At 46.0% G+C, this 18,826-nt stretch overlaps 1 protein-coding gene across 2 annotated transcripts in view; it reads left to right on the top strand.

Annotated features, from left to right (window-relative positions):
• AKAP1 (A-kinase anchoring protein 1) overlaps positions 1–18,826 on the top strand; it is a 40,353-nt gene that overhangs the window by 10,638 nt on the left and 10,889 nt on the right. For both annotated transcript variants that reach the window (XM_053366467.1, XM_053366466.1), the window contains one exon: positions 15,823–17,488. In XM_053366467.1, coding sequence (XP_053222442.1) covers positions 15,847–17,488 — 1,642 coding nt within the window. In that variant the 5' untranslated portion in view covers positions 15,823–15,846. The remainder of the gene's footprint in view (positions 1–15,822; positions 17,489–18,826) is intronic.

Here is an 18,826-nt window from a genome sequence, read left to right as displayed (position 1 = left end):
GCAATGCAGGAATCTTTCTGCTCAACGTGGGGCTCAAACCTGCAACCTTAAGACCAAGAGTCTTTTGCTCTACTGACTGAGCTATATTGTTGCTTTTAATGTCTGCATCCCTCTCTGCCTTAAACGCTCATTGTTCCCATTTTAAAGATTGTTCTTTATTAAATTGTTATACCACCCTTCACCCGAAGATTGCAACATAAAAGTACAAAATGAAGACGTAAAATGCATAATAAATGAAAACAAACCAATAACCGCCTTCCCACTGACACATTTAAAAGACCATAGAATGGGAATTAGCCAAATAAAAGGCACTGAGGACAAAATATAGCCATTTGGTTGCAGGGCAGGCAGCTTAAGTGCTCTGGGACCCAACCTGCAGTATTCCTTTAACGCAATATTGGGCTGCGGCCATGGCTTCCCTTAGTGAATCTGGGAACTGTAGTTTGTGAAGGGTGCTGAGGGTTTCTAGGGAGAGCCCTGTTCCCTTCACAGAGCTACAATTCCCAGAGTTCCCTGGAAGGAGGCATTGATTGTTAAACCATCCTCTGAAGCCCTCAATTGTTCCCGAGCCTCTGAAGTCAGAATCCCTGCTGCCCCAAAGCAGTTGGCTGTGGCTCAAGTCTTGCGGCAGCCCTATGTGATGTCAGAGCAGCCGGACTAATCAAAGCTGTGAAGTTTAGGCCTTCTATTGGCTCAGAGGAACCTGTAACAGCACCTGTTGCCCATCACACTTGATTAGTTCGTGATCTCTCTCTCTCTCTCAACACTTTGCATTCAGTGACCTTGGTTCACCCAGAAGCCAAGACTTCTAACTGCCCCAGGGATAGGTTCTGTGTAGCTCAGAAGCCTGTAGAGTCTTGCATCCAAAATAAATTGATCCCATAAGAGTTCCCCTTTAGGTGATTTTTGTTGCCTTGACTCTCTCTCCCCCCTCCCCCCTTGCAAATCTGCAACTTGACTAGTGGTAGCAAAGGGAAAGCGTGCCCCTCCCTCCTCATAAACATAAAAAAACCCGGAGTGAAAGAACTTCAAAGCTGAGAGGGGTGTGTCTGATAGAGCAGCTCTGCCTGGTCTGGAATTGCTTTAATGATGCGCTTGCTCTCCGTAGGAAGAGGGGAAAGTTTTTACTTTGCTGTCTGTGTTTGAACTAAGTCCTTGGCTGAGTTGTTACGTGCGTAACGTTGCGTTTAAATTTTTGTGTTGTTTTTGAAAGATAAATCCTGTACTAAGTTAATTGAGTGAGCAGCGAATCTGGATTCTCTGCAGTGCAGTAAATGGGCAGACTTCTCGTAGATCTCTCACTTGACGCCTTCTGCTGGTTGATAACAAGGAGCTTTTGTGGGGTGTGGAACCCCAGTCTCTGACTCAAGGGTGTGTTTGCAATAAGTTTGAGGGTGTGACACAAAAGGCCCTGGGTGCCATAAACATTATATCTACCCTACCTGACTTGCTGGGGTCTTATCTCTGCCACCTGAAGTTTCCCCCAGGACGTCCTCAGGCTTGTAAATGTTTTTTTTTTAAAAAAAAACAATGAGGCCTAGAAGCTTGCTCAAAGGGAGTGTTGGTAAAATTTACTTTTTGTGGCTTCTATATATAATTTTTCTCTTCCTTTCTCTCTGCACTCCAGTGAAATTGTGTCATTTTCTCACTGGCGCATGCTCTAGGTTATCAAAATGAATTATTTATTTGGATTGTTACGTGTGGCAGTATTGAATTAAGTTTTACTTGGAGTAGATCCATTGAAATTAATAGACCTAACATGTTCATTATTTTCAGTGGTTCTACTCTTGAGTAAAACCCATTCTGTTTTGACATGAATCAGCATTTTGGCTGCATATGCAATATAATTTTAAAGCGCATTTGAATCATATTATCTCCCACAAAGAAGCAATCCCATGAACTGTAATTTCCCTCTCACAGGACTACAATTTCCAGCAGCCCTGGAAAAAAAGTGCAGTTCCCAGGATGCTTTGGGAGAAATAATGTGCTCCAAATGTAGTTCACAAGTTTACTATTGGGGAATGCCTGTCGCTGCCCAGTAATTTGTAGAAACAACAACAACAAATAATTATTTAAAAAGGGATAGTGCAATTAGTGAGTTTGGACCTGCCATGCCAAAAATTAGGGGAAGTCACATCAAAGTCACAGTTGGGTTTGCCATCTGGATTCAAATTGGCAGCTGGTATCCAAACATAGACAACGACTGCTGCCCCTGGTTCAGGAACCCCTGTGCCAGGTTTGGTGAAGACATCTTGAGAGGCGGCCTATAGAAAACAGAAAGACGAACCAGTTTCCAAAATGAGCCACATTGGAAGCACTGATGTGGGGAGAAGTGGCATACAAAACGAAATCATAAATTAAAATTTCTGTTTATCACCCCACTCCCCCCCCCGGCTGCAAAAACTGTATTATCCTAGTAGGAGCACCTATTATATAGAGCCTAGGAAGTGAGACAATTTGGTTTTATAGACCAGGGCTGCCCACTCTGATTGTCTGCCACTCTTGACTGAAGGCAGCTGATCTTTTTAATTGGAGAGTGAAGGGGATTGAACCCGGGATCTTGTGCCTGCAGCCAGGTGCTATTCCAATGTGTTCAGTCTTCCCAGTTTATTTTCCTTTCTTGTTTCCAAAAAATAGAGGGGGCAAGTTGGTTTTCCCCTCCCAATTTTCCTATTCCCTTCCCCACCAAGCCTTCACACCTTTAGAACCATCCATCCTTGAAGAATGCATGGGGTATGAAGTGATACTGATATTGGCAGGAGGGGAATTAAACACATTTCAACACTTTTCAGCCTGATGGGTTTATGCCTTTCCTGCATTTGAATTTCTAAACAGGTTGATCAAAGGGTTATCTACCTGGAACTACTGAAGAAATAGTTATTTATTAACCTTGTGTTAGTGAAGAAAGTGCCAGTCCGTTGTCTTGGCAGGTGTTCTGTGCTGCTCACAAGCTTGCATACTTATCAGCACAAACAAACAGAGGGTGGTGGTAGAGGTGATCTTTTGTTGGCTGCCTTAAAGCTAAACAGGAGTCATTGGGTACGAGACAGTCTGTGATGTGTGGTGGAACACGTTTTCTAAACAAATGATCCAGATTCGTTGCCCCTGTTGCAATACTTCTGATTCTCTCTTCCATTCTCTAATTTTAGAAATGCAGGCTTTTAGAAAATTAGTGGCGAAACAAAACAAGTGCAGTACTAATCAAACTGGGCAATTAGAATGGAAAATAGCCATAGCCAAATTTGACAGGAAAGTGTTTTTACCATTTTTTCCCCTCTAGGAAGAACCCGCTTCTCCAGTGCCTCAGGCTTGCTAAAATTAGGCCTGCCAAAATGGTCTACGTTGCTTTCCATTTCCCCCCCTTAAGCTCTATATTAAGACAAGTGGGTAGCATTGAGTTGCCATGTCTTAAAATATTTACAAGTCCTCCAATAAAAGGAACTTGAATCGGAATATAACATTTAGACCTCACTGACAGCGCAATCCTGTGGCTGTTTATTTTGAAGACACTGCGGCTTATTTATGTGCCAATTATTCCCAGATAAGCATGTGTAGGACTGAGGTTTAAGTGCACTCTGCATGGAAGGCTTCCTAATGGAATCCGTTGATTCATCTACCTCTGGCTAATTGGCAAAACATTTTGAGATTCAGATAGCACCAAGTGTGAAATGCCGTAAGTCTGCTGTTAGTTTTGCTTACGAAATATAAGTTGGATCTTGGTTCATTCTTAAGAGTCGGCAAAAAAACTTCCCAATTCTAAATTTCCCAGGAAGTCCACATCCCTAGGGGTAGTCTGTTCCTCAAATGCAACAAACTCCTTATGCGGCATCTGTTTTATGTCAACTCTGTGCGAGTGCTAACTTACGTGGGCTTTGTGGGTCCCAGCACAGCGGGGTTCCTGTTTTCCATGATGGTCTGAATCCTAGGATGTAAAAGGGAAGATGGCATGACCACTGTGAAGAACTCTGCCACAAAGTATGTCCCACCTATTGGGAGATTCAGGACAGGTAAAAGGAAGTACTTCTTAGCACCGTGTGTGGTTGGCGCATTTTGCACTTGGCTCTTGGCCATTTGTGACCAGGTGAAGATGCCTGGGTCACAGGATGGTGCCTGACACCTCCACCTCTGGAGGTGCATGCCTGGGAATCAATGGATCTTGACTGTTTTCCACACACTAATACCCTCTCCTGTAGAATTCTATATGTCCCCTTTTATCTGCACAATCAGAATGAATTTCAGGAACCAAACTGCTTTTTTTGTGCAGGAGCAGCGAACAACCTTTTAGTTCATTGTTGTCACTTGTCTTCACTTGCCCCCACCTCACAGTTGTGAAGAATATTCTTACATTATGAGTGGTCTGTGTCACTTTTAAGAAAAATAGTATAAGAAAAAACATACATGCAGACTGTCCCTGGATAAAGTGACCTTTCTTCTTTAATTTCTCAATGTTCTTAACGCAGCTCAAGGTTGTCATCTTGAACTAGCCAGATGTTTAGCTGAAAATCTATCACAGTCAGTCCGTCATTTGAATAATAAGACTTTTGAGCCATCTTGCCCCAAAATGGCGTTCCTTTTTGGGCAACTGCAGCCTTGGTTTAAGGAGCCATTTGGCTCCCAGCTTGTATATCTGAGTTTCTAAAACTGGAATTTTCAGAATTTGCTCCCATGGGATGTAGTGATGGAGACCAACGGATGGCTTCAAAGGGGGGTTAGGCAAATGTATGGAGGATTGCACTGATGCACTCGCTGTGTGCTACTCCACTGTTGGAAGCAGAAGATAGTACACTGGCGCAATCCTCTGGGTACCAGTTGCTCACAGTCACAAGTGGGGTGTGTGCTGTTGCACTCGGATCCTGGTTGTGGGCTTCCCTTTGGAGCATATGGTTGGGCCACTTTGAGAAGAGTGGACTGGATGGATCTTTGATCCAGCAGGGCTCTTGATATGTTTTTTTGAAATGGGGGACCTGTTGCAGGACTCCCATCTTGCACCAGCCTTGACTGTTGGCCATGTTGACAGGGGCCGATGGGAGTTCAGCAACATCTAGAAGGCCACAAGGTTCCCCCCACTCCTTGTTGCAATGCTTTGCCCAAAAAGAGACCGAACATGGCTGATACCCATCTGCAGGCCCAGACGGGGCGGCGGCATATGGGCCACTTGGCCCGGGCCTCTGATTCCAAAGGGGGCCTCGGTCAGCATATTCACAATTGCAGGGGATGTAGTGGGGTGAACGCAGAGGCGCCAAGGTGGCGGTGGTGGGCAGATTCCCTGGGGCCATGGCTGGCAGCGCGAGAGAAAAGTTATCCCCAGGGTAAAAAGGGGGGGCCACATTTACCTGGCCTGGGCCTCTGCCTGGCTGTGCAAGGCCCTGCCCACCTGGAATCTTATTATCCCATTTCCCGTAGGGAGACTTCCTTCTGGACAAGTGAAAACACGATCCTCTGCTTGGCTCCTCTCCCCCTAATGCACAGGAAGGGCATGTAAATCATTGACTGTGCCTAGACTAGCAAATATTTCTAGAATTTTTGCAAATTGCCATTTTTGTCTTGTCAGATGCCACATGGCCAGCTTGAATTTGCCCTTGCTCCATTTGTGCAAGGACAGAGAACTGTCTGCCGTCTGGAGTGCCTCTCCCCACTTGCCCCACCAGCAAGAATGTGATTTATTTTTTTACTTGCTTATAAAAAGCAATGGGTATGTTGGGCTTGGTGAGCAGCTTTGGTGGGGTGGCTATAAGAAGTGAGCGGTCTCAGGAACCAACTGGACAGATAAGTGATGGGAACACAGGAAGCTGCCTTCTACTGAGTCCTTGGTCCATCTGTTGTTGACACTGACTGGCAGCAGCTTTCCAGGATTTCAGGCAAGGGGCTGTTCCCAGCCCTACCTGAAGATGCCTGTGATTGAACCTAAGACCTTTTGCATGCAAAGCAGAGGCTCCTCCACTGAGCCAGATCCCTTCCCACACATTGCCCAAGGCTTTTGATGTGCTCACGCTCTTACGTTTTTACTAGTCTTCTGGTAGTGATTGCGTTTGGCTTTCTGTAGCGCTCTTATATTTTCAGTAAGTTTTTTTATATTCTTTGTTTCCATGTTTGTCTTGCTGTAAGGTTTGTTGGGGCGCAGTTTCATGGAAAAGCAGTATTAAGAGTCTATTCCTTCTGTCTTTAGACAGCTTTGCTTAGTTGCCTGGTGCAGTTTTCTTACTCACCTTTGGCGACTGGGTGCTCACAGTCTTCCTATGAAATCCTTGGCGTTGTGGGAAGGATTCTTCTAAGTCATGGCAAGGGCTTGGCTTGGTTGCTGTAGCCTTGCCTATTTCCGGTGTAGCGTGGGATGTATTTTGAGACAAATCTGGCAGTGTGTACCAAAAACAACTGAGACCATGAGGATGGTGAGTGGTGGTGACTTCCTAAGCAGGGCTGCAGGGGAAAGGTCAACCAGACATCTACGCTTATTTTATGCCCCAGATGGAGAAGCTTGAGGTGGAGGCGTGGTAGACTGTTGCTGGGTTCTGAAGCTCCATCTCCCTTTGATACAGCTTATTCAACTTTGCAGCTCATGGTTGAAGTTGTTAGCCCAGCAGCATCTGAACACAGCCACAAGTTCTCCATTATCAGATGGAACTTTGGTCTGAGCCAGCTGGGTCCTTATTATGTACGTCTTCTAATTTTTCTTTTTCTTTTTTTTGAATTATTTTTTATTAATTTCCAATAAAAAAGAATTTTTAGTCATACATTTTCAATACAATCACAAATACATATTTTTGACTTCCATCAGTTCATCCGTGAATCCTCCGTGTTCTCATCTTTATACTGCAAGTTCAAAATTTGTCATTGTCTTTTATCTTAAAATCTACCTACTCCCCCTCTTCCCTTTTTTACAATGTTTCTATACATATTTCTTCACAAAGCTTCCTGTAAACCCACAAACGTTATTTGTTCATCACATATGCTTTTCATATAATCCACAAATTTACTCCAGTCCTCGGTGAACTTGTGATCTCGTTGGTTTTGGACTTTCCCTGTTAATTTATCTAGTTCTGCATAGTCTGTTAATTTCAACGTCTCCTAATTTTTCCACCCATCCCCTAGCTCTAGTTTCTTTCAAATACATGAATGAAGTCAATTGTGAGCATTGGGGTTTCATGGTTCATTTAGCTGCTCGAGATGCATTAAGGACTTAAATCAGTTGTCTTGAGCTTGTCCTTCTGGATTGGTGAAGAAAGCTGCCTTAAAAAAAATAAAATGCTCTGACTCACTTCAACTTCATCAAAGCTGTCGACAGCTCAGGGAACCCTGCATTGTGTTCTGTGTTCAGATGGCTGGTCCCAGATCAACAGAGGCTCATGCCTTGCCAGAAACACTTTTGGGCTTCATCTCTAGTGAAAATAAAAGTGTTAAATTGTCATCACCATCCTTTTTTTTTATTGCCTTCTAAGCAACCTTCTCAAGGCGATTTACACCTAAGATTATTGAAATAGTTAAAATTACAAAACCAGATATATTTTAAGCAAGACTGAAACCCTAACAAGTACCGTAGATGCTCGTGGCAAAGCCCCCTTTATCCACCCGAGAAAGCTTGTCAGAACAGAAATGTCTTCCGTTGTTTCCGGAATAAAGTTGGCACTTGATTTGTTTGCTTTGTGTGTGCCTCCTCTCACAGTCTTGTGAGCGCAGATAGGATCACCGAAAAATCTAAACTTCCTTGTTCTGGTTGCCTCTGCTAATCACCCCAAGTCTTCCACTGATATAACAATCTTTCCCAAACTCTGGGTTCTTGAGATATTTGAAGATGGAGATATGGTAGCCATCTTCAAATATCTCAAGGGCTGTCACATGGAAGAGGGAACAAGCTTGTTTTCTCCTCCTCTGGAGGGTAGGACTCGAACCAATGACTTCAGATTACAAGGAGATTCAGACTAATAATCGGGAAGAACTTTGACAGTAAGGGCTGTTCAGCAGTGGAACGGTCTCCCTCTGGAGGTTGTGGACTCTCCTTCCTTGGAGGTTTTTAAGCAGAGCTTGGATGACCATATGTCATGGATGCTATAGTTGAGATTCCCACATTGCAGAGGGTTTGAGTCGAAGACCTTCGGGGTCCCTTCCAACTTGACCATTCTATAATTCTAGCACGTGAACAACATGAGAGCCCTGCTGGATCAGGTCCACCTAGTCCAGCAGTTGACTTGCCACAGTGACCAGCCAATTGTCTCTAGACAACCTGCAGGCAGGGCATGAATATGGCAGCCCTCTCCTGAACACGGCTTTCCAGCAGGTGACAATCAGAAATGTCCTTGGTGTGAATATGGAAGTTCTATCTCACCGCTGTGGCTAATAAATCCACCGGTGGCTCTCCACCTCCTCTACCGAGTCATACCATTGGCGCATCAAGCCCAGTATTGTCTACACACTGAGATCTTCTGCTGACTGATTTAAGAGATACCATTGCCTTTACTTTCCAAGGTGTAGAAGGATGAGCATGTTGAACTTTTTTTTTCTACCAGCCCAATTTCTGTGGAGGTTTCTGTTTAAATTGCAGTAAATGCAACAGTCTCGTGGTACCCTTTTAAAGGCAAACGGGTTTACCGCAGCCTCGGCTGCCGTGTTTGCTGTCCTCCATTGCTGTCTTGGGTGCTTCTCCTTGTTTGCTTTAATGCCAGAGTGCTTTTATTTGTATAATTCGGGGCAAAGTACACCTGACTCTCGGTTTAGTCCCCAAATAATGCTGTTGTTGGGCACGGCCTGCGGCTCACACAGTCAGTAGTAGGGCACAAGTTCAGTGGCAAGCGTTTGGTTTTTTTAAATTTAAAAAACCCAAATAATTCTCTAGCTTTCCTCCATTTTACAACCCTGTGCCATGGGTGCAGTGGCAGCATCCTAATATCCTGGGCAGCAGGTGAGCCTTTCTCTCACCTGCTTCACCCCTAATAGTGACTCTCCCACCTGGAAACCATGTTTTTCTGCCACAATTTGTCTCTCCCCCCCCTCCAGCCATCTACTAATATGTGCTAAGACCTATTTTATGTGAGAGGAGCTCAAAAGGTGGTCAGGGAAGTTTTTAATGTGTGACATTTTAGTGTATTTTTGGTCTTTGTGGACGCCGCCCAGAGTGGCTGGGGAAACCCAGCCAGATGGGCGGGGTACAAATAATAAATTATTATTATTATTAAAGGTGTTATTTTGTTTTAGTTGCCATTTTGCTGAGCAGTTGTAATTCTGGATTTGAGTTCCTGTTTCGCGTGCCTCCTTGTGATAATTTTTTAATGAAAATACGTGGTTCGTAAACATTTAAATAGAAGTAAAATCCGTGCCTCTGAACTTTTGAGGGCAAGGGCTCCATTTGTAACACAATCCCCACTTCAGAAGCGGAGCCCAACTAATTTCTCCCTTTCCTCCCTTTTGCTTCTCCTCTTAATGTTGTCAAAGCGGCTGAAGTTAGCTGTGCTTCGTGCTGGTTTGATTGAATGCAGGTGATTCTCCAGCTGCCCAAGTAGAAACCCTAGAGAAAGACTGGTTCTGTTCTCTGACCTTGCAAGTTATTTGTAGCTACCTTGTTCCAAAATATGGATTCACCTGAGAAATAGGAAGTCCGTTTCCCCCAAAAAACATAACAAAAGCTAGTGTACCAAGTTAGCTTTATCTCTTCTGGAATCTCCAGCTTCTGTGTGGGCTTATAAGGCAGCTCGTATGCCCTTTGGCTATTTTTAGCGTGGAAAAAATTTCCCGGCCCCTGTGACTTCAGTTTTTAATGCAACCGGGTCCTATCCGGCATGTCTCTTCACCCTGGTGGCTGCATTCCCTGACACTGTGTCGCACATCCTTCTAATTCCACTGCATTACACAATTATATCGTTATGCGATTAGGGGGAGAAGGCTGTGAAATTTTAAAGGTGCTTCCTATTGAGAATCTTCTCTACGCCCACTATGTTGACCTCTTGCTTCCTTCCGGGCTTTTTCTTTTTCTTTTTTTTTGCTCCTCTGGCTCTCGGTTCGACCTACCATCTCATTACTGAAGACTAGAAACTTGGTGTTTTATGCAATTAAATGCAGAGTGCAAATAGCCTTAATCCAAGGAGACGAAAGAATACTGTACAAACTTGTTAACATTGCACTATTGTCTTGGCACTTTGTGGTACAAATGCAGTCTTCTGGCATCCCTCTCTCATCTCCCATTCCAAAGCCCATGAGCGATCAGGGCTCAACAAAGACTAGTTTCTTGGATATTTTCACCTCCCAGTTCCAGAAAATACGTAAGCCCCTTTCTCTCAAACTACTGCAAAGTTCCTTGGAAACTTAACGGTGGTGTGGATAATCATTTTTGTCTGTGGACTGTGTGAATGAGAGCCAGACAGTGTATGCAAAATTCATGATACTGATCTCCTTAGTTTAGGGGTTGCCAAAGGCTCATGGACAAATTAGGGTTTTGGAGCAAGTGTTGTGGGTACTTGCTCCCTCTGGTCACATCTTTCACCTTTTCCCCAGATCAGTCCTCCCCACTGACAGAGGGAAGGATTGCACACAAACATACAAATTTTGCATTTCTGCACGTTCTGTGTGACAGTCAGAATGAATAGAATTTCTGAGCCCTGATAAGCCTGTAGAGCTGAAAGAGAAGGAGGGAAAGAGCATTGCTTGCCCAAGTTCCTCCCCTTTTGTGTAATTTTTATGGGAGAAAAAAGTAACCACCAAAGGAGCAGCGAGTTTAGAGGGGAGGCGGAGCTCAGAAGCTTTTGGAGCCCTCAAGGACACTGTTGTGGCTGCAGAACGCGACGCTGGTGCCTCCTGTCTCCTAGTGTTTGGGTTTTAATTTAAAAGCACTTTGATGGGTCTGACCTGAATCCGGAGAAGGTTTCAACCCTTTCACCCCAGGAGATAATGCACCAGCAAATGCACATTTCCAAGTGCAGAATCCTTGAGTCTACTGACGAAACTGGAATCCCATCCCAGGCTTGGGAACGATGCCAGCATGTGCAACACAGCAGCTTGCCATGTATGTGTGTGCTGAAGTGAACATCAGCCAACTTCTTCCCTTCTCAGATCTTAGGCAGAGCTGCCTTGTCCGCCCCTTAGAAACCCTGCGCCACTAGTTCATTTCGGCCCTTATATGGATCCGCTTACTGCAGGATTTGTCCGTTCTGGAGGGGAGCTGTGCTTATTGATTCTGCAGCACGTAAAGGAGGAATTTGGGGGAGAGAAAAAAACCAACTTCCAAAGAGAGCTGGTGCTATTGTGCCCACCATTTAGTAGATGTGAGGAGCCAGGTGTTCAATGTCTAGCGGACACATTTTTTTTCCAGGGAGAAGCTGCAAGCATCACAGGAAGGGTATATTTCTAGAAGGGTGTGTCTGAATCTGACCCAGTGTGCAATTTCGGCTCATTGCCTCAGGTGGGCATGGGGAACAAGTGGCCTTCCAGATATTTCTGAACTACAACTCCCATCATCCCTAGCCATGCTCGCTGGCACTGATGGTTCAGCAACATCTGGAGAGCCACGAGTTCCAAACCCAGACCTAAGGGAATTGCCTACTGGAGGAGGGAGTAGGGGACTGCCCCAAGTTCTCGTTGAGGTGGTAAATCTGTATCTAGAAGAAGCATTTCCACCCTTGCTTTCTACATGCAGGGATATATATATTTGCTGCCTTAGAGAGGAATATTATATACATATATATTTGCTGCCTTAGAGAGGAGTATTTCTACACACTCCTTGACCACTGTGATTTAAACTTGGACACAGGTTTTCCTTCTCCCGGTGCTATATTTAGTTCATTCACCTGGGTAGGGGAGAATCTGTTGTTGTACTTCAGCTCCCATCAGCCCCAGGCACTAAGGTCTGTGATCAGGGATGATGGGAACTGTAGTCCAACCACATCGAAGGCCCAGAGGTAGAATCCTAAATTGTAGAGTTGGAAGGGATCCCGAGGGTCAGCTATTCCAACCCTCTGCAATGCAGGATGCTGTTAATGCACTCTTGAGTATCATTGCATGCCAATTATACCCGACACTTGGAATTTTAAATTCCCTTGTAAGCAAGGGTGTCTGGAAGGTAGGGAGAGAAGCAGCACAATAGGGGAAGAGCAGAGGCTGGTGCAGGGCAACATAGCTACTTCTTGGGGAATCGCAGCACCTTTTGCATGCATATAGAATCCCTCCCCACTGCCCCATGCCAAGTTTCTAGTCCTGTTGTGGGTGATTTCTAGTGAAGTTTTCAGAAAGTTGGCTGAATAGTGAACTGGGGAGGTCTCGTGAGTGTCTCCTTGCCCACCTCCCTTAATTAGAAACAGAGCATATGCAGTGTAAGTTTTCGTAAGAGCAGGGTTGATGAATCTGTGGTCCTCCACAGTTTGTTGGACTCCGTCAGCCCCGGCCAGCATGGGAGTTGTAGTTCTAGCAGCATTTGGAGAGCAAGTGGTTCCCCACCCCTGTCCTAAATGTCTTGGCACTCTTCTAATTTTTGAACAGCTGCTGCCTCTTCTGTCCTCTTGCAGTCCTGAATGCAAATCTACGCTTTGCAGAATCAAATGTTATTGGTGCCGCATCTTTTATTATTAGAGATCTGTTTCATGCTGCTGGCCATCGTGATTAATGGAACCTCCATGTTCAGTGGCAGAATATCTCCTAAACTTAGAAGATGGGGGGGGGGACGACAGCAATGGGAGAGGGCTGTTGTCTATCTTCTTCACTTCTTGTGTGCTTCCTGGAGGCATGAGATAGCTCAGTTGGTAGAGCACGAGGCTCTCTTAATCTCAGGGTCGTGGGTTCAAGCCCCACTTAGGGCAAATCATTCCTGCATTGCAGGGGGTTGGACTAGATGACCCTCGTGGTCCCTTCCAGCTCTACAATGCTATGATTTTGTTATATCTGGCTGACCTGTGGGAGAGAACTGATGATGAACTAGAAGGACGTCTGCCTGATCCTGCTGGGCTCCTTTCATGTTCATGCGCTGTGATGCGCTCCCAAGCCTTCAGCCGCAGGTGGTTTATAAACTTAAAGCTGCTTTAGCTCTTCTTCTTTTGGTTGCTCAGTTTTATTCCCAGCATCTCCAAAGAGGGATGGGTAAGTGGGTTGCTTTGCTCTTGGACGCTTCGTCATACATAAGGGGAGAGCCTGCCTTTGGCTTCTGAGAACCTGAGTCCTGACAAAATTGCTGGAAAAAGCCCAACTTTGGTGGATGATTCACAAATGAGAGGCTCTTGTGTCTTGGGAATCACCAGTCCTCATGGCTCAATAATAAAAATAAAAATAATAAAAATAAAAATAATGACACTGGAATGTTACAAGCAATTTTTAATTTATTTTTTAAAGCCCAGATTGTTCCTCCAGCAGCTCAGATCAGGGCTTCGCACCTGCTTTGTCTCAATGCAGCCTTCATCCCTCGCCCTCCTAACATGCTTCAAATGTATCTCACTCAGCTTACCTTCTGCTTTCTTACTTCTGGAAAGTGTCCTGGGTTCCCCTTGGAGAGCCCTCAAGATGCCATCATCATTAAATGGCAGTAGAAGAAATCCCTGCAGATTTTCCTCTGCATGAGAGAGAGAGAGAATCTTTTTAGAAAACTCCATAAGCACCTTGTCATCATAGCCTCGTTCCCCGTGAAGTGGGGCAAACCTGTGTCTGTGCTGTACCCCTCCAGACTTTTGGGTTGGGGAGGGCTCTTCCATAGAGCAACAAAGACCTCGTCTCTGCATGCAGAAAAAGAGCGGGTCAGGCTCTTTCCCCACATGCAGGCTTTTTGCATGCAGGGAGTGTATTTAGTTTGTATGGAAGATCGTTCTGACACGTAAGCCTCCCCGCTCCAAGTCTGAGGGGTACAGCCGGGACACAGGCTTGCCCCACTTCTCTGAGAACTAGACCTTGGAGCTGATATTCCTGGTTCTACACTTCCAACCTTGGGAGGACGAGTCTGTGCCCTTGGAGACACCCAAACTCTGCTGGCTGCCAATGTAAACTGTGAGAGTGTTCTGCAGCAAGCAGCTCTCTGAATGGGCAGCTGTTTACCCCTGACATTCCAGCCACAAGGCCCGCAGATTCTCCTCTGTTAAGGAAAGGAATGCCAGCCTTGTCTTTTTATAACTCGAGGGGAGCTCTTGCTCAAGTAACAGGTTGGGCAGAATACAATGTGAACCTCAATTTTTGTCACTTATCTTGACTGTGGAATATTCCTGTTAGGGGTAGACCCACTGAAATTCATGGGCATGAGAAAATTGGGTCCATTAATTCCATTGGGTCTCCTCTGAGTAGGACTTAGGCCTGATTCTCGTGAAGGCAGGGATTTCCAAATTTATTTTAGATGGCAGCTGATGCACAACAGATAGACCACGTCCCCTTTTCAGCCTTCCTTGTGCCGTACAGTTTGTTGTACAACATTCAGTGCAACAAAAAGCACTGTGTGTGTGTGTGTTGTTCTGTTCTGTTGTGGATCTATGACGAACATCTCTGATGCATGTTGCTGTATTTGAGATCCTTATCTGCAACTATAAACATTTTTGCTCCTGTAAACCAAAAGAGAATAATCATCATGTGATCTTTATGGTCTTGAGGTCAAAATGAAGATCAGGGGCTACTGGGCAGAGCATGGCGGGGGCACTTGAGAAGGAAGATTATGGAAAGGTGACCAGCACAGTATATCAAACCAGGTGTTTGCAGCACAGATTTTCTTCTGGTGGGTGATTTCCTCTGCTTGCATATGTTGATGGTGCATATTTCATGGTCAAAGGTGGGGATGCATGTTGTCTTTGATTTGAAAGTAGTAGTCCAAGCATTCAGCAGGGCTCAGTTATGTGGGGAGGCAGAGGGTTCCTTAATACAGCGGTGCCCTCCAGAAGCCGTTGGACTACAACGGGTGGGGAGAGGGCTCTTGCACTTGGGTTTGTGCTTGTGGGCTCCCCCTTGGGGCATCTGGTTGGCCACTGTGACAATAGGATACTGGACCATTGGCCTAACCCAGCAGACTCTTCCTATATTATGTAGGCCAGTATGTTGGCTGTTTCTGCTTTAATACCCAACATTCCCCACTTTTAGGCAAAATATGCCTCCTAGATCCTTCAAAGCCTAGCAGCTAAACTGACTGGGCCACTCTGACCCACTGCAACCCATTTTTATTTCCATTGTTATTTTGTAGGCCTCTATCATGTTGCTTACTACTTGTTAGGATTTTTTTTTTTTAAGTATTGATCATGTGGCTTATTTTGTATGCGAGGAGCTGCCTTTGAACTCTTTCTAGGGAAGAATCTTAAATGCTTAGAATATTCACAGCCAAGTCTTCATAGAAGGTTCTGCATAGTTGTAAATCAAAACACGCTCCCTTCCCAATTCCTAAAAAACCTGCTTTGCGCCCCCAGAGGTACCTCTGAAATGTTAGCAGACATCGCCCCCCTTCCAAGAGTGTTTTCGTAGCCCTTGAGGACTAGAAACTTAATTTTTTAAAAAAACCTGAGCTATTCAAGATGGAGAAACTAGACTTCTGAGCTTCTGCAGCTTGGATGCCTGATTGCAGGCTAGTCTTGAGTGTTTCTGAGCACTGTTGGTATGATCCTGGCTACACAGCCTCTCATAGTGGCAAGGCCACAAGGTTTTGGTGGCGTTTTGGTGAATGCTGGACAAGCTCAGCCGCTCAGTTGTTAATGTTGCCAAAGCTAATCCTTTGCCAACTTGGCACTCCCTGGATGTTGTCCTTCCCATCATCTCCAGCCAGAGTGGCCAATAGTCAGCGATGGCGGTCAAGGAACACTGGAGCATGCCAGCTGGCTTAGATGTTCTCAGAACAGTGCGAGGAAAACTGAAGCCTTTAACGTGACGCTCTGTGTTTTTGTTTCTTTTTGTCTCTAGGTGTAATCGCTGAGGATCTGCAAAATGGCGCTCCGCTTCCGCACCTTGCTGCCCTTTGCCATCCCTGGAGTGCTGGCGCTCATCGGGTGGTGGTGGTTTTCTTCACGCAAAAAGGAGCGTGCGAGCAATCACGACAGGCGAGACTTGGCCAACATAGAAGAACACAGGATAGGCTCCCTCAAGAAAGAGCCTTCCGCTAGAGAAGGGGTGCCATTGAACAGCCAGCCGCCCCTGCCCCCAGAAGCCAAGCAGCCTGCTGAACCAGCCTTTACTGTCGAGTCTTCGGCAAGCCTGCAGGCCCCTTTGGAAAGCAGCGCTCAGCGCTGGGACCCCCCAAGAGACCGGCCTGTCACGGCAAAAACAACCACTGAATCCAACAGGGTTCAGGACGACAGTGAAAAACTGGAAGTGACGGGGTGCCGAGATGTACCTAGATCCCCCGCACAGGAGCCTTCCCTTCCGGGCGCTCAGATAGCTGACGGTACCTGTGCTGGTGAAGCTTCTATCGAGAGGCCACTGGCAGCCACTCGAGTGGCAGACCGGGTGCCATCGCCAGTCTCGACGGCAGCAGCTCTGCTAGAGAAGTCTTCTAGTTTAGAGAAGTCTGGGGATAGCGGTTTGGAGGAGGTGGTCCAGGATGATGCACCAGAGAAGCCTTTGAAAGAAGGCCTCTGTTCTGTAGCAGCCACCTCCTCAGATGCGGGTTCTTTGGCTGCCCCATGCTCCCAAGTGGCAGATGATGCTGTTTCTCAATCCTCTGTGGATGCCGCTGGAAAGGAAGAGATTGGTGGTGGCTGCGCCGGTGCGGCAGCCACAGAGATGGAAGCGGAGGCTAAATGCGTCAAACCTGCTAGCGCAGAATTGGCCCAGAAAGAAGAGACGTCCAGTTCGAACGCTGGTAGTACGTTGAAGCGCCATGGATTTGGAGATGTTGGCTGTAAGGGGAGTTTGGAGAAAGCGAGGGTGGGAGGCATCAGCTTAGACAAAGAAGAAGTCGAGAAGATTGAGCAGGTTGCCATACATATAATTTCCAACGTCATCCAGGCAGCCACCGAGGAAGTGCTTTCTGGGTCGGTCAGCGACATGTCGGATAGGATCTCTCAGATGGCCAGCCGGGTTGAGAAGATCTCCATGGCAGCTGCCGGCCAAGCAGAGTGCAGCAAGGGCCACGGCTGTGTCGCTGAGAAGGCAGCGGCCGTAGAGGTGACTCCCCTGCTGGAAGAGAACGTCAACCGCCACGCCATGTACTCAAGCCACTTGACGCACGGCCTCTTGGGAAATCCAAGCCACGGCCTCTCCAGGGACTCCAGAAGCGCTGAGCAGCCTGCCGGCGACCCAGCCGCAAACCATGAGGATGAGTTGGAAGATGCTCAGACGATGACAGAAGATTCCGGCTGCAGCGCCTGCACCTCGGAAGACGGGGTGAGTGCAGAGGACCTCTTGAAAAGCACCTCCTCTCCCGCTTTGGGGCAGCGCCTGGATTTGCTGAACATGCCCGCGCTCAAAGACTCGGAACACAAGCTGGCGTCCAGCAAAAAGCCTCCCTCCTCCCCTACGCTAGCGGAGAACAAAGTGCCGTACAGCAACGGAGTGCTGAAGGAAGACTGCCCCCATCGGAGGCACGACCAGCCGTGGTCGGCAGAAGCAGATGCAGACAACTCGGGGGGTAAGGATTCCTGTGTCCCGGTTTTCTTGCATGTGTCCTGTTTCTTGTTTTTTTCACCAAATTTATTTGCAGCATTAACTGCCCATCATCAAAAGATTCCAGGGTTGTGTAAATAAAATGGAGTCCTGCTTCCTTGGAGAGCTATGAGCATCTTACACTGGGCTGCTCTGGGTGTAAAAGTAAGGGTTTGCTTTCTCTCCTTCAAAATACATAAACGCTAGAATTTTGGGGTCACTCTAGAAATGTATTGGCAGCAGATTCGGGGCACACCCAAAAGTCCTGCTTTTCTCAGCTTGTCATGAATGTGTCAGGTTTGCTATTGTGAGATGTAGAGGCAGCTTAAATGGCTTTAAAATGGAGTTTGGCTCTTTCAGTTGTTATTGTTAATTTAAGTGGAACCAGTGTTGTCGGAGGAGCTGTCATGGTGCTTTCCTGATGTATGTATGCATGTTGACTCTATATCCCTTCTGAAGGAGCCCAGGACGGCAGACATGTCCACAATTTAAAAACAGAGTGAAAGCATTCTAAAACTGTTAAAACAAATTTTTTTTTTCCTTCCAGTAGCACCTTAAAGACCAACTAAGTTAGTTCTAAGAACTAAGTTCTTAGTTCTAAGAACTAAGAGCTAACTTAGTTGGTCTTTAAGGTGCTACTGGAAGGAAAATTTTTTTTTGTTTTGACTATGGCAGACCAACACGGCTACCTTTCTGTAACTAAAACTGTTAAAACACTCTTAAGCTTCTCTGGGGAGGGCACTTCGCAACCAGGATGCTACCACCAAAAAGGCCCACCCCTCATTAGTCGCCTGCATGCCTCAGGTTGGTATGGGGATCTGGAGAAAGGCCTTTGAAGATGATATTGAAGTCTGGGCAGGTATAGCTGGAGGGATATGATCCTTCAAGTAACCTGGCCCTGAGCTGTTCAGGGCTTTGAAACGTTAATACCAGCACTTTGAATTGGACCTGGAAATGGGCAGAAAGCCAGCACGGATGGTGTAGCCATGCATGTTTTCATGATTTTTTTTCCCAGTAGCATATTTTTTAATTTTCTGTGTGATTTGTTTTGTACTTGTAAACTGCATAGAAGCTCCATTTGGCTTTTAAGCGGTATGTAAATTAATTGTTTTTATTATTGTTGTTGATGATGAGGATGATAACGTATTGTTAGGTGTTCCATCTCCCCTCACCTGCAAGATCTTTTGTAGAGGTCTGGACCCAGATATATTCTTAAAAGGTCCCCTTTTGCTGAATGGTGTTTATTTATATTTATAGACAGAACTGGCAGCTCAGGAGGCCCCGCAGAACTTGTTCACTCTGCTGTAAAGTATGTGTGTATGTT

Source organism: Podarcis raffonei, chromosome 15 (genome assembly GCF_027172205.1).
Source record: "Podarcis raffonei isolate rPodRaf1 chromosome 15, rPodRaf1.pri, whole genome shotgun sequence".
Lineage (NCBI taxonomy): Eukaryota > Metazoa > Chordata > Lepidosauria > Squamata > Lacertidae > Podarcis > Podarcis raffonei.
The sequence above is the reverse complement of the archived record's forward strand: the minus strand, read 5'-3'. Positions and strand labels throughout refer to the sequence as shown.